The 16036-nt window shown below is 31.1% G+C and overlaps 1 protein-coding gene across 6 annotated transcripts in view; it reads right to left on the bottom strand.

The window, feature by feature from the left end:
* Positions 1-16036, bottom strand: part of LOC106459327 (dmX-like protein 2) — a 173702-nt gene that overhangs the window by 7762 nt on the left and 149904 nt on the right. For all 6 annotated transcript variants that reach the window (XM_022385793.1, XM_022385791.1, XM_022385796.1 and 3 more), the window contains 6 exons: positions 15215-15275; positions 13057-13187; positions 7209-7286; positions 5438-5582; positions 4454-4543; positions 684-811 (listed from right to left, as the gene is read on the bottom strand). In XM_022385793.1, coding sequence (XP_022241501.1) covers positions 684-811; positions 4454-4543; positions 5438-5582; positions 7209-7286; positions 13057-13187; positions 15215-15275 — 633 coding nt within the window. The remainder of the gene's footprint in view (positions 1-683; positions 812-4453; positions 4544-5437; positions 5583-7208; positions 7287-13056; positions 13188-15214; positions 15276-16036) is intronic.

Raw genomic sequence — 16036 nt, 5'->3', positions numbered from 1 at the left:
AATGGTGCCTGGGATGAATGTATTGTCATACGAGGAGAGGCTGAAATCTCTCAAATTGTTTTCTCTTGGAAAAAAAAAAAAAAGAGTTGGGGGATCTGATTGAAGTGTTTAAGATTGTAAAGGGAATTGATAGTGTTGATGCATCATCTTTTTTCATATTTAACAGTGAGAATAGTCAGACTAGGGGACACAAATATAAATTTTGGCGAAGAAGGAGTCATCTTCAGCTAAGACAGTTTCATTTTTCTAACAGGGTGGTTGGCCTTTGGAATGGGTTGCCATAGGATGTTGAGTTTAAGAAAAAGCTTCATAAATACATGAATGATAAAAGACTAATATTTTTTTATTATTGTTTTCATTTAGTTTAGAGGATGAAACAGCCAAGATGGACCAAAAGCTTGATAAAAGTACATGAATGATAAGGGCTGGCTTTAAGATTCTATTCTTTTGATTTAGTTTAGAGGATGAAACAGCCAAGATGGACCAATAGGTCCCATGTTGTCCCAAAACATTATGTTATAACATTTGAAAATATACAAGACTGTTATTTTAATGGGATTAAAATACAAACATCTCTTCAAGAGAGTGAAATAAGTATAATGTTTTACTCTATTTTCTTGACCCTTTCAAGTGTGTCTTTGATGAGCACATGCAGTAAAGAAAAATTAAAAAAATGATCTGACCTTCATATCCCCATCAGCTGACCCAGTGACAAAAAATTCTTCTCCTGGGTCCAAAGCTAAGCATTTAATTGGAGAATCATGAGCCTGGAACTTGTGACGAAGTTGTCGTTGTCGCACATCAAATATACCTTCTTTTATTAAAGAAAAATATCATTTGACAAAGACATTTAAAACTACAACACTAAGAAAATACTCTTAAGCCTGCACCTGTTAGTGTAATTAAGTCTAAGTTATCAAATTGGAATAACCAAAAAAGTTAAAGCAGAATTATGAATTTAAATATTTTACATACTTATAAATACAGTGAGCCCTCCTCCAATATGAGGGATACATTCCTCGAGCAAGCTGTGTTGGGCAAATCCATGTTGGAGGAACTCAACACTTTATAGGATTAATAGGGATATGGGAACACAGCCATGTTAAGTCTCTGATAACTGCTAATATACGGAATTTTTTTTACACAAATGAAAATCACTACCTATATAGTATTGTGCATGAACTAACAATATAACATCATAAACATAATAACATTCATATGTGATATCCTGCACCTGTAAATGAAAATATGTTAAATGAAATAATACAGTACTGCATTTTCTTGTCAAACTCATCCACCTGTGAATGATGAAGACAAAGACCTTTTGTTTATGAGAGGAAGATTTGCAATGATGATGATAATACATTTAGAGGCTGAGATGTTAGTTTATAGCCAATGGATCAATGGAAAATTCAGCTTCAAACTCCAATGAAACAGATGTAGAAGTCAATGGGATGGGGTCAGAAGGCATTACATCAGCTGACTTGGACTTCATAAAAATCAGCAATTTTTGCCTGTTTGGCTTTCCTCTGCAAATCTTTCGAGATTTCTCTGTAGAATGCTAGAACATCATTAAACCCTCTTTTAAATTTAATGCTTCTCTCCATTATGGGATCTATGTCTACAGTCATTTCTGCAAGCTCGTCTGCCTTGCATAGGAAATTGGACACAGTCTTCGCTGTGAGGATGGGTTTAACAGGTTCAGCATCTTCACCATTATCACTGTTGCTGGAGGCTATCATCACTTCAAATTTATCATTCGTAGGCTTTTGGTAATGGGACTCCAGCAGCTCAACCACTTCCTCATCCCTCATATTATCAAATCCATTTCTTTAGCAAGTCTCACGATATCAGAAACTTCCTTCTCAACCATCGGAAAGCCCTTGAAATAGTTCATGACTTCAGACCAAAGATGATGCCAGCATGCATTTATAGTAGGCTCTTTCACCTTGTCCCTTGACATTTTGGTGTTATTGATACAGTCCTTAATGTTATAAACTCTCCAAAACATGAAGTTTTCAAAAACACTGGAGTCTATAGCTTGAGTTGCACGCTGGTAGATATTCCTTGTATAGTACAACTTGAGTGTCTTTATTACTCCTTGGTTCATCGGTTGCAGGATGGATGTGGTATTGGGAGGTAAAAATATTATCTCCACATTGGGATGGCTGAATTGCAATGTGTCAGGGTCATGAACAGGAGCATTATCCAAAACTAGAAAAACCTTAAAGTCGAGGTTCTTCTTCGCCAGGTATTCTTTAATCTCATGCACAAAGTGATTTTGCAACCAGATTTTTTCCATGAACAGATTCCTCCTAGCCACTTGAGAAACCTTAGCATTTATAGGGGCAAAAGCCTTAACACTTGCACGGATTTTCTCATCACTTCTCCTAATCATACATATGGAAAACTCATTCACACCATATTTCCGGCCTATGGGTGCTACACTCATCCCACTTTGCAACTTATCAAGGATCTGAATTTTCTCAGCTAATGTCGCAGCCTTGCCTCACTAACACTTGGAGATGCTTTACGTTTCAATTCTATACTGCTATGTACAGGTAATTATGAAAAGAAGCATAATATAGCAAAAATAAATTGACTACATGGCATTGAACTTAGCCTGATCACTTAGACATGTGGTAGGGATAGAGTGAGGCTTGGGAAGCTGGAGATTGTTTATTTCTATCCTTACAGGTATCCTTTACTGCACATGACACAAGGTTTTCAAGTCTTACATTCAACATTTTTATTAAACTACTTTTTGTTTATGTTATACCAATTAGTATCACATAAAATCTTAGCTAATAATCCCTTTTTAATAGTATACAAATTTTAAGTTTTTTTTTAAAATCCTAAATTTCCCCTAGTGTAACATGACACATTTTCTCTAGGTATCTTCTCTTCTTTTTGTCCACCACATCCCAGTAATGATGAAATGAAACATAAATTACTCACTATAAAATTGTCATTGCTCAGACAAATCATAACTTTTATAGCCATCAATTTTGTTTGGTTACAGAGCTATCAAATAGAAAATGAGACTCCTCCTGCTACACCCACCTGTCACATTCTCTCCTTCAGGATTTGTTAAAAGTTCTCTCTCACATTTAATTATACATTATCTGTAACCAGTAGAAAGTCAATGTTTGCATCAATCAAATTATGTATTATATAACACTGTGTTCTGAATAGATAAACATCAATTTCACTTGTAATATAACTTTGGTTCCCACAGGAATCACAATGGCTAGCTTGGATGAATTTGTAATGGCTCTTGTTGCATAGTTAAAAAGCCAGAAAAATTGTGATTCTTAGAGAAAATTGTCTGCTTTTTACATGTTATTATTCTATGTTCCTTGGTGCATTATTTAATGCACTACTATTACTAGTATAAAAAAGTAGGGTTAAGTTTCATGTTACATTTGAAGTCATTCTAGAAAGAAAAGAGGGTAATTTAGATATAATTCGATTTTTTTTGGTAGTTATGAGGAGTTAGGGTAGAGAAAATAACAGATAAAATATAAAGTTTTACTGAAAAAAACATTTGAAAAGTATTTAGGAGGTTTTAGATATTAAACAAATGAAATTTGAGATTTTTGAGATGAAGAAAAGTATTTTTAATTTTAACTATGAAAATCACTTTATACATGGACTATTCAAGACAAATACTCAATATAGTCAATGAAAAATATTTTTTTAGTTTTTTAAAAATACTCCACTAAAAAATACACACCATATTAAAAGTTAGTGTGTATCAAATCTATAAAGACTTTGAACAAGTACAAAGAGGTCACGTGGTTGGTCAAATTGACCAAGCCTGTGTTGAGAGAGTTAAGTACAGATAAGCTAAAAAAGTCAGGTCAGGGGCTCCTAGGATTCAGGCATAGCTATCTCCAATTTGAAATACTGACTAAAGGAAAGGCATTTAGTAATCAGTGCCTACCACCATAATGGTACTGACTGTCAATTTTATAACATAAAGTACCTGAAATTACAGCATCTTCAGCAGTTTCACATCTCAAAACTCCAAGCTTTTGATCTGCAGCTCAACATGCTAAAAACCTAGGCCACACTCAGCTCAGGGATTGACTGTTACTTTTATAACACACAATAGCTGAAGCTACAAAGTGTGTTAAGCAGCTTCATATCTCAAACCTCTGACCTTTTGAATCTACAGCCTGACATGCTAATAACTAGGCCACACCTGGCTCACCTTATCAAATACTAAAGACTGTAAAGGGTGGAAAACATCCCAATTAATATGGCACTTTAAAACTTTTTACTTTTATTAAACTCTTACTGAAGGTATTTGCAAGCAGAAAAACATAACACTTTAATATAAGCTATTCCCATAATGGAAAATTCTTACACCAAACATATAAATTTAACAAGTTAAAGAATCAAATTTTCAAAAAGGACAAAAATAGTTGGATAAACATAAAAAGGATACAGACATCTCCTTTCTTTCCAGCACTGATCAAAACTTGATGTTGTGGAGCATATACAATGGCAGAGCTACCTTGTTCATGACACATAAAAGCTGGAGAAAGAAAAAAAGGTAACTTTAAATAATAATCATAATACCATAAATGCACAGTATAAGTAAAGTAACTTTTTTTTTACATTAACCCTGCATACATACAACCTAACAATTAACTTCAGTAGATGCCAAATCTCTGGATGACAATAATTATTTTGTTCAAAACATGAATTTTATAATAATTTCATACCTAAATAGCTTCAGGTAATAAGAATTAAGGTATTAATCCATATGCATTGATAATTATATAAACTTTCAAGCACTTCATAAAGAATTTATGATCTACAGAAATACCTCACTCAACTGAGAGAGTTCTTCAAAATAATAAGTTAGCCTGGAAGCATTTAAATATCATCCTTTTTTCGTTTATTAGCACTCAGTGTTAAAGATATGTTCCTACACGTTAGATTACTCACCTATTCTTATGACACTTTATGAACATATCTATATGAATACACATACGTATACTTGTCATGCACCATAAATAGTGATTGGTAAAACAAGGCAAAGTTGTAAATTTATAAGCTTAAAAGGTACAACAGAGAAAATCCATAGGAAATGAGATAACTAACAGAAGTCAGACCCCCACTTTTTAAAAATAATATTTATATTCTCGTGTAAAATGGTAGTATTTTAGTAAAACTTTTCATTCTGAAGATATACACATAAATTTAAACAATGTTTCCCAAGTCGCCATACCTTGTGACAATCAGTTATCAAAAATAAACACTGCTATATGGGGTAATTAAACATTTAATGAACATTTACTCAAACTTACAGCTTTTGTAGCTTCTGGCAAGTGGGGATTATAATAAAAAATCTTAGGGAAAGCAAAGATGGAAGATCAGCTAGATTTCTAGAACAAGTTTTGTTAAAAAAAAGTAGAACACTAACCTGATACCATGGCTTTCCGAATAGGTACTAATGTATCCCATAGACAAACGTTTTTGTTCTCTGCTGAGTGACCAGCTGTGGCCAGTAAACTAGAGGAACTAACAAAAGTAAAGTCACTGACTTCTTTGCTGTGACACTGGGCACTCTGATAAGAATGAAGAAAACACAATGTGGAATGACTGAAATAAATACTGATTATCTGTTATGTTGAACAACAGTAACATAAAAAAGAAGACAACAAATGCACATTAAAAACTAATAAGCTTTGATAAAATCAAAAGCAACAAACTCCAACTTACAAAAAATATAGAAAGTATGAGTATGCTGTTACTTTACAAAAAAAAGTAGGGAGTACAGATCAGATATGTAACTCTAGGAAATGCAAGAATACTTGCCTGATAGTTTCTACAATTTTTATGTCTCAGTAAGACAGAATACTTGTTACCTACTGTATTAATACAGTAAAATTCTCAAGAGATTTCTCTTAAGAGTAATTGAGTGGGGTTCACAGAATAACTGGAGGTTTGAGCAGAAAATGTTGCGTGAAGTCGAACCATATTCTTCAACTTTGACTGAATAGTGAACAATGAAAAAGACTGGACACAGTTTACAACAACGTGAAGCAATCTAATTATTTCATTAAAAATAAAAGACAATGAGTATATGTATGAATAATGACACTTTCACTGGAGCTTCCAGATATCTCTGAAGAACAAAAGGTACAATTCCAGACTGAGGAAACATAAGACTTTACACACAGAACAATGAGCTATCCTTCAAAGGCTTCATATATATAACTACAAGCTGAAATACCTGTCAACTGATGAGGAATATTTAAAGTTAAATAAAACATTGTAAGTTTAACAGCAATTATATATTTCAAAGTAATAACTTGAACATAAGCTTTAACTAAAAATTTTACAATTATAACAAAACAACATTTGCAGTTTGCTTTCCATCTATCAACAAATAAAGATTTTGAGGTGATCCCACCCTTGAACACCCTACATCTCATTGACCATAAGAAAAGCATGGTTGTTTGAGAAACAATCCAGTAACTTTCATACTTTGATCTTGAATACCTTTACAATATTCATTAGTCTAAAGTATCAATTTGCCAAGATTGTTTGAGATTGACTCAATGGGCTGAGAGTAATTAACCAATAAGCTTTACAAAATAGAAATAAGATTAAGTTCAATTTTGACCCATTTCGGACATTCCCCACAGTTTATAGCGTTTGCATACAAATTTTGGTTGAGATTGGCCCAATAGGTTTGGAGGAGTCAGGGTGCAAACAAACACACAATTCGTCTTTATATATAGATATCAAAAACTAATGAAAGTAGTATCCTTAAGGTACCGTCTGACTTACCAGGGGAAAAGTTTGCTGTCTACTTTAATGTAGTATGTTCAATTTTAGAAAAATCCTTCCCATGAGAAGGCACACATTATACCTTAGGTGAATGACCAATAATAATATGTAACTAGGGCAAAAGGAACTTAGCCCCTTCTTTGACCAAGCTTTATAGTTAAAGCTGCATATCCTTTATATGTGCATTGAAATTTTGAAAAATGTTAGGTTACACAAGAGTTCAATATAAGGGGTAGAAAACACCTATTATACATACTAACTACAATTCTTTGAGAGTGATAAATCGAAACAGGTTATCTACCTTCAACTTTTCATGTGATAAATTAGTATTTTTTCAAAATCTGATGAAACTTTCAAATAATAAAATTTTTACTTGGATTAAAACACAAATTACTTACAAAAAATGGTTTATCCATTACTGTACTTAATCCCACTTGCCAGAGACTGAGATTTCCATCGCCATCTGTGACTCCAAACTGCAAATATTCAATGTAGTGGAATAATGAATTGCATATATTATTAAAAACTATACAAGGATGTCACATACCTTCAATAACAGAATACACAGTGTACAACAATAAAATTTGCAAACCTTATGTCTACAAGGGTAGGGGCAGATTAAGTCACCAGGGAAAATTCCTGGTTGGTCAAAAGTCCATTAGAAAAATTTAAAATTTGTTTAGATTATTAAAACCAGACAATTTTCCCATCAATGGCTTGTAATATGGATAAACAATATATAGGTGATTATATTACTTTTAAATTCATATAATTTTGTGGTCATACAAGTCTACACTTTACAGGTAATAAATGTACTAAATGTTGGACTGTAAATGAAAAATTTTGCATAATGTATTTTTTGTTTAATTTATGAACTGTGTGAATAGTACAGATTATAACCTATGCAGCATCAAGTGCAGCACCTGCTCAGTTTTTTCAGGAATCTCTTGACTTCGGTGGATGGTTAGTATAAAAATAATTTTCCCAGGCCATTTTTAATCCCCAATCTTCCTATGTACTAGGAGTTATTTGTATGTATTTCTATAACAAGTAGTATCTTGCTAGGAAAGTGAATTCTACAATCTGAAACATAAGCCAAGCCTGAATGGAACAGCTAAAAATTGCACTTTTTGTAAATTGCTTCCAAATTATAATTACTTTTCATGCTTGAAGTCTATAATAACTTGAATCCTTGGTGCTCCTTCCAAAAACAAACCTGACAATAAAATTAACACTTCAAAATAAAATTTCAAAGCACGTTTATCGTATCATTGTCATCATTTATGATGATGAAAATCTTCAATGTTAATTCAATGTTATTAAGAGGCAAGTTATGCATATATATATATATTTAAAATCAATTTCAACACATGTATTATTATCAAAGCCTAGTGTGTTAAAAACATGAATGTACGTGTTATACCTGTGTTAGACAATGTTTTATTATGATTTGCAATTTTACTTCCCAAATATTGCCACAAAATTTATAGCTTGTAATTCATAATTGAGAATTAAATTTAAGATATATTAACTAATGAATTATTACATGCACGCACCATATATAATGTACTACAAGCACTGGAAATAGCTTTCGAAAGAAAGATTACAGCAAAAAATTATGGAAATGCTAAACCCTCTACCCTATGAAAATGAACCTCACAAGATTACACTCACATGTTGATAGCTTACACAATGTTTGGTCATCATCCAACAAGTCACACAGTGCCATACTAGCATAATACCTATAGTAGTACAGGTAGTCATAGCCAGCACTAGTGTGGTAAAGGTACATGTGACCTCTAGGATAAAAATACCATTGGACTAACGTGTATCAATGAATCTTTTGGTTGAGTAACAGATTCAGGCAGAATTTCATGTTTTAGTAGGACTATATGAACAATGTATAGGCATGAATGTTACCTCAATAACAGTAAGATACACATTAGCATGTTGTGGCCTCAAACACTATTGCTTTGGAGGGATAACTGAATCAAAAGGCTTAAATGGTATATCCAAAGCTGGAGAAGGTTGTTCTTTACCAACAAATCTAAATTCGAGTTTCTGGATACAACCAACATTAGTTTATTCAATGACAGAGAGAAGATTGTTTGATAACCATCTACATTGAATTATGCTAGGGGACCAATACAAGTTTGGGTTACATCTCAACTACAAAAATAGTTTATTCAATAATTGATAGGAGGTTGTTTGATAACCGTCTACAGTGAATCATGCTATGGGACCAATATAAGCGTCTAAAATATAAATATTTAAATTGCTAAAATATAAATAAATCTGTCAAACCTATTGGAGATGTCTCTCTCTCCAACTTAAGATTGTTCACTAATCAACTCTACAAACCTGATGGAAATATTTATAACCAATAGGAAGAGCAGATTTTCCTCTACATGAGGCTTATTAGTTATTTGATTTTGGTGCTCATACAATAAGGATTGACCACAGTTTGCTTGTGAACATCTTATTCTTACTTCAAACAGCTAAAGGAATTTTTAACCTATTTATAGATCACTTAGAAAGCCAGATAAATTATAATAATTTTTAAAACGTTCTATTTTATCTAATGATAGATATGTTATTTGTGTTCTACAATGCATGTCTGAAAGCTAAATAAGTTATATTTGGACACCCATGTTTGTGAGAATCAATGAGGCTTACAGAAGAATGGCTTTGAGTACAAAAAGAGCTGTAACAATGTAAGAACTATAAATCCTTCTTTTATTTATTCTTAAAAATTTTTAATCAAAGTAAGTAAAAAGTGATGGCTTCCTCATGATTTATTAATTGTGACACAAGGATTACCGCTCAAATGAGTACATGGTGCAGCAGTGAAATCATAAAAGAGAAAACAGTTGTGAAAAGGTTAACAGCTAAAACTATTAGGATAAGTAAACTGGAACCTTCTTAGAGCAATAAAATCATAAAAGTAGGAGAAAACATATGAAAAGGTTAACAGTTAGGATAAGTAATTTGGAACTTTCTATTCAAAAATGAAATCAGTTGTAGATGAAAAAATAGTATTATTCATTTTACTTCATATTTTCAAACTTTTAATTTTACTGTATATTGATGATTTCCATATAACTAGTATTAATATAGAGAAAATAAGATATAAAACTAAGTATTGCAGAAAACTCTTGTTACTCATTTAAGAGTTTCTATAGGTTAGGCAAATGAAATATGAAACTAAGATGAAAAGAAGTATTTTTATTCTTATCATGAAAATCATCTTTCACTCAGACTGACTCATTAAAGGCTTCAGAAATTCACATATAAAAGTTTAGTACAAATACTTTATTAAAAAAATTGTTCTTTTTTGTGTACAATAATATTGGTAATGTGTATTAAAAGATACAGATTTGAGGTCAGTCAATGAGACTGAGCCTATGAACAGATGTTTAAAGCAAATACAAAAAACTAATGTATTATACAACTTATTTTCTTTTCTTTTGTATTTTCTGTAATGTTATCCCAATGACAAACTGTCCATTTATTGCAATTATGCATTGTTTGTGATTCCTGTATGTGCATTATCTGTGCATTCCTATAATTATTTACAATACTGTATAATAAAAAAAGCTTAAACTGTAGTGAATTAAATCTGTCAAAGTGGAATAATCATAAAACAACATTTACTTTAACATCTCAATTCTTGGATGTTGTTTTACCTTTATTTTAACAATTTCTTACAAATATTGTGGAATTGATATTTAAGCATTATATGATTTTAATGTAGCTTATTTTACAAATAAAATTCAAAATATGTTCAAACATTTATTTTTATTATGTATTTAGATATCTGAACTACAAACAATGCACTTTTTATTTTTGTTGTTTTGTTTTTATTGCTGGCTCCTAAGCTAAAATATATTTCTCCCAATCAAATTTAAATATTTTTGGTTTAAGCTTGACTTTTACTTTGTTTCTATGCCTTCTGATTTTCCAACTGTGAATTCGCTGTTTAAGTACACATTTATAGTACTGTTCAGGAAGGTTTTGAGATTTTTCAAATGATTCTAAGCTTTAAAAAGGAATACAGCCTAAAGTTGATAACCATCTAATGGTAAGAAGTTCTAAATTTTAATTTTAATTACAATAGCACCATGTGAAAATTATATATTTTAGAAAATGCAGAGTTTGGGCACAATCATGCTAAACAAGGTTTTGAAATACTTCCTAACAGGCCTGGGAATGTTTTTAGTATTTTCTGATATTATGTTGTTATTCCAGAAGTCCATTAAAATACAGGAATATTCTATAACCAGACATCAGGTAAGGATATTTTGGTTTAGCGAGGAAGATAAGCTAAGCTCTTGCTGGCAAACTATTTGGATGGCACTTTTTTTTTTATCGAATTTACTATCAAGTTTATTACATTCAAAAAGCCCCTGCAAATACAAAAATTGATTTGTTTAAATTAATCTATAATTATTAACCATAAATTAACCTTGATCACAAGCAAAATATCCTGCTACATCTTCCAAACAATAGTAATAGTGTCATCATTTTGAAAAGTGAAATCATTGTTCACCACTAAAATTTCTGTCACATCATATTTGCATGATTCACAGTGAACAGTTAATAGCTTCAACCAATGAAATAAAATATCAGAAAAATAGACTGATGGGTTTTCCTAACAAGTTAAAAGTGACTGGATGTACAGAATGGATTGTACTTTTCTCAAATCTAAGGAAACCACATTTTATATATATTTCGAGTCTATGTATTAAAATTTAAGTAAATATCTTCTTTCCTGGTTTTGTCTAGAATTGATTTTCAAGCAACAACATTGCAAAAGATATAAACCACAAAATCATACATCTGACTCTGTCAACCCAATAATATGAACAAAATATAGGAGTTCACTAATAAAGTACAATTGTTACTTATTAAACAAAAATGTGCCATTGTCAAGGGTACCTAATTACTTTGTTTCTTGAACTTAGGAACAGGTTCAGTTCAAATAATTTTTCAAAACAAAATTTACATGTATTAAGGCATTTGCTCTTAGTTTGCATATAATTATTATATTAGCAAATTTCTAGAACTCAGCAACAGATTCATTTCATCTCAAAGTAAAAGCTTAATGCTAATAGCCAACAAATTATTTGACCGAAGTTTAGAAATCCACGATTGATCATTCTGCCATTCATTCCTCATGTACTTCAGTTTCTCCCTTTGTATTTATACTAAGTGAGAGAGATAATAGTAGTACAGCAATAAAGATAGAAAATGTATCATGGGGTAATTCTAAATCTCAAACTGACAATGGATACAATGTTGAACAATATGAACATATGTGATGGCTGTCCAGACAGAGAAGACAATGACTATATACATAATACAATAGCATCATATCTCCCAGTGTGTACATTAACCATGTCGCTTCCATTCCAAGGTGTCACAAGGACTTCCAATGGTTCACTGCCAATATCTATAGCATGTTTAACTATACATACCTACAGCAATCTTTCCAACAAGAAAGTGTGTATGGCCACAATGGAACTGACCTAGGTAAATGTATAACTAGATTAAAAGAAATTCAGCCATGTTTCAGTCAACTCCCTGGTGTTAAACTGCTATAATGTACACCCATACGGGTGTATATGTGAAAAGAAAGTTCTTAAATTTTAGGTGAAACAAGAAATATCCACCTGTTTAAACTAAAAGAAAAAGAAACACTGAATAGACTTCGTATTACACGTAAATTTGATTTTTGATGCTCTTTCTGAAGTTAAGTACTCCTTCTATGACACTATTAATTCTGAAAGACTAGGTCAGACACATTGACTTGTTCAATACAGAAATAGTTTGTTCTGAGGCTTCGGTTGAAGTTGTGCAGTAAAGTAAGACAAAGAATCTGGTTATTTTTCTGGAAAAAACTAGAGAAGGTTCATGGTGTAAAAATTTCAAATATTTTTCCTAGTAAACATAAGTGAGACCATTTGTATAGAGGGAGAAATTTAATAATTAAAAAGGAAGATGGAGAAAAACGAAATTCACAAGTAGTTCAAATATAAACAAATACTACTCCATATGATCAGAATTGTGCCAAGCAGACTTTATATGGAAATTAACCCACAGGATGATTTCCATAAGAACAATTTCAGTGAAAGGTTATCATTGTTTTTATACTTTCCTAATATGTTACTTAGAAACCTGATGGCTTCAATAACAAAGAAAATATTAACATTACAAATACAATACAGGAGAAGACAAATAACCAACCTTATTACCCTGTACATTAAAGAGCATATTTGTGACCTTGGCATAAGTTCCAGGGGGACGAGGGGAAGAAATTCCCTGCTGATGACCCCATTTCCACATCTGTAAAGATCCATCCTGAGATCCTGAAAGGTCTAAAAAAAGATAAGATGGAAAAGCCATCAATTTATAAACATACAAAAACTTTCCTACATTGCAAAAGCCTTCTACAAAAAAGAAAAGTACTACTCATGTGGAGGCACTTATTACTTTACCAACACAGTTATAAGTTATTAAAGCAGGTATGAGAATGGCACATATTACTCTACCAATACAGTTAGAAGTTATTAACTCTCTTCACACAGGTTCGGTCGAATTGACCTCGTAACAAATGTTGTACTCGTTATAGTTTCCATACTATAACTCTTAATACACTTGGTAGACTTTTAGCAAACATAAAAATCTTTTGTACACAAAATATCAGATTTTTTAATGAAGTATTTTTACTAAAGATGTGTCTGTGAATATAGATAATATTTCTATATACTACTATATTATTACTCTGAATGCTCAGTGATTTTTATGTTAAGATTAAAAATACTTTTCTTTGTCTCAAAAATCTCAAATTTTATTTGTATAATTTCTAAAACCTCCTAACTAAATTTCAAACATTTCTATTCAGTATAACTTTTTATTTTATCTGTTATTTTCTCTACTCTAACTTTATACAAGATTGGTCAATTTGACCGATATTGTGACCACCAAAAAATAAAGTGAAATAAATCTAAATTACCCTTTTTTCTTTCTAGACTTTAAATTGTAATATGAAACTACATTTCTTTATCCTCAATAGCTTTAAAATCATAACAGTATACATTTATTTATACTTAAATTTTATTGGTTTATTGCCCTTTGAACCTTGTCTAATTACTATTTACTCCATTATAAGTTGTAAATCACTCAGTAAACGTGCAGCTCACATTACACCATTGAATTATATTATGCATGAGCTACATACAAATCTATCTCAAGAAATGTTATTATATTATTACTATTTATTTCACCTAATCTAACTCCAACTAACATAAAAAGATTCCTATTTCTACATTTTAGTCATTGTTATAATACATAAAGAATACACATGAAAAACAAGAAAGAAAGTACACACCTGGGACTTTTTTTTTTTGCTGTTGATTGTTGATGACACTTAACCCTACTTTTTATACTAATGGCAGTAGTGCACTAAATAAATTTTTATTTAATTAAATAATGCACCAAAGAACAAAATAATAACATCCAAAAATCAGACAATGTCCCATTACTACCACAATTTTTATGATTTTCTAGCTATGTGAAAAGAACCGTTAGGAATTCAGCTAAGCTCGTTGGTGTGTTTCCCATGAGAATAAAGGTTGAACTGGAAGAGAAACTGACAATTCTCTATACAGAAAACAACATAATATATGTCATTTGATAGATGAAAACCTTGTCTTTCTATTGGTTATAAATACTATAGTTTCGAACATCAGAGAAAACTGCTGGCAGTTTCTGAAAGAGAGGATGTGACAGGTGGGCATAAGATTGAAAGTTATGAAAATTATGCTTTGCCTGATCAATGAAGATATTATAATAAATAATTTATGATAAATTCCATACTTCTTGGAGGGGTGGTAAATAAATTAAAGAAGAAAGAATGCCTAGAGAGAAAATGTCAATTCTCAAATTACAGTAAATTTCGATTATTTTTAAATGTTGCCTTATAAAAGTAAGAACTTAAAACTTGTATATCATTAAAATATGGATTATCAGCTACGTTTTTTATGATATATATATATATATATATATATATATATATATTACTGTGTACATTAATAGAATATAGTTTAATTAGTATTCATTCTATCTTTAAATTAAACTCACATGCAAATTTTCAATTAATTTTTGCACAAAAAATCCACACAATTTTGTAAGTTTGGGAAAATGTATTGACTAGATATTGATTAGTCAAAAAATTGCAGCAGACATATGCAAAATATTTATACAGGAAACATTGTTTTTGTGCGGGTCTGAAATAAGTCAGCAGTTTCTTACGAGAGTTTGACTTTGAATGTAAAATAAGCAATAGGATAAGGTAGGCATATATCTTTCTTAGCTAATAATACTTCAGCTGATTACTACTTACACAGAGGTAGGAAAGGATGGGCACACATCTTTCTTACTCCATCCATCTTATGTCTCTTGAGCTAGTGATAATAATGAGAAAAATATGTTACAGCAAGCATGCAACACCAGTCTCAGCTACATTTCTGAATAGAGTAATCAGTTTAAAAGATTGTTTTTTTTTTATAATCCAGCAATCACATTAGTTAACAAATCATTTTGTGTCATGTTCAGTCATTATAACCATCAAACAAAATTTATTTCAAAGTTTATCATAGATGTACACACAGGGTAAGCTGTAGTTAACCACCCAACAAAGATACTAAGGGTATTAATTCTGTTGTATATCATATAACATTTATAGACTCATGTTCACACATTCATTTATAATAGTGATGTATACCTTGAACACCTGTAACAACAGTGATCATGTAAATACACCTTAAATATGAGGGGTTGTTGTTTTGTTTTCCTATATCAGTGGGTTCAATACATCCCAGCATAAACAGATTTCAACTGCACATGTTCATTTAGCTTGACTGTATCGTGTTGACAACATTATGCTTAAGCAACAGAGACATTGGCTAAATAATTCTTATATGACACAATATCTTAATATAAACATAAAATAACAGCTAAACACAAGAGTAAACTGTACAATTTAAAGCCCAAATCTGTTTCTTTTTGAAAAAAATAAAAAAATAACAATACTGACAAAGTTAAAATCACCGACTTTTTTTTTACTATGATATATTTCAAAAATTATTTCTTTTCTGAGCACTTAAAGTATCAATATTAAAATAAACCAAACATTACACAATATGAAAACAGCATTGCCTCTATT

Source organism: Limulus polyphemus, unplaced genomic scaffold (assembly GCF_000517525.1).
Source record: "Limulus polyphemus unplaced genomic scaffold, Limulus_polyphemus-2.1.2 Scaffold593, whole genome shotgun sequence".
Taxonomy (NCBI): Eukaryota; Metazoa; Arthropoda; class Merostomata; order Xiphosura; family Limulidae; genus Limulus; species Limulus polyphemus.
Note: the sequence above shows the minus strand (reverse complement) of the source record. Positions and strands in the feature narration are given on the sequence as shown.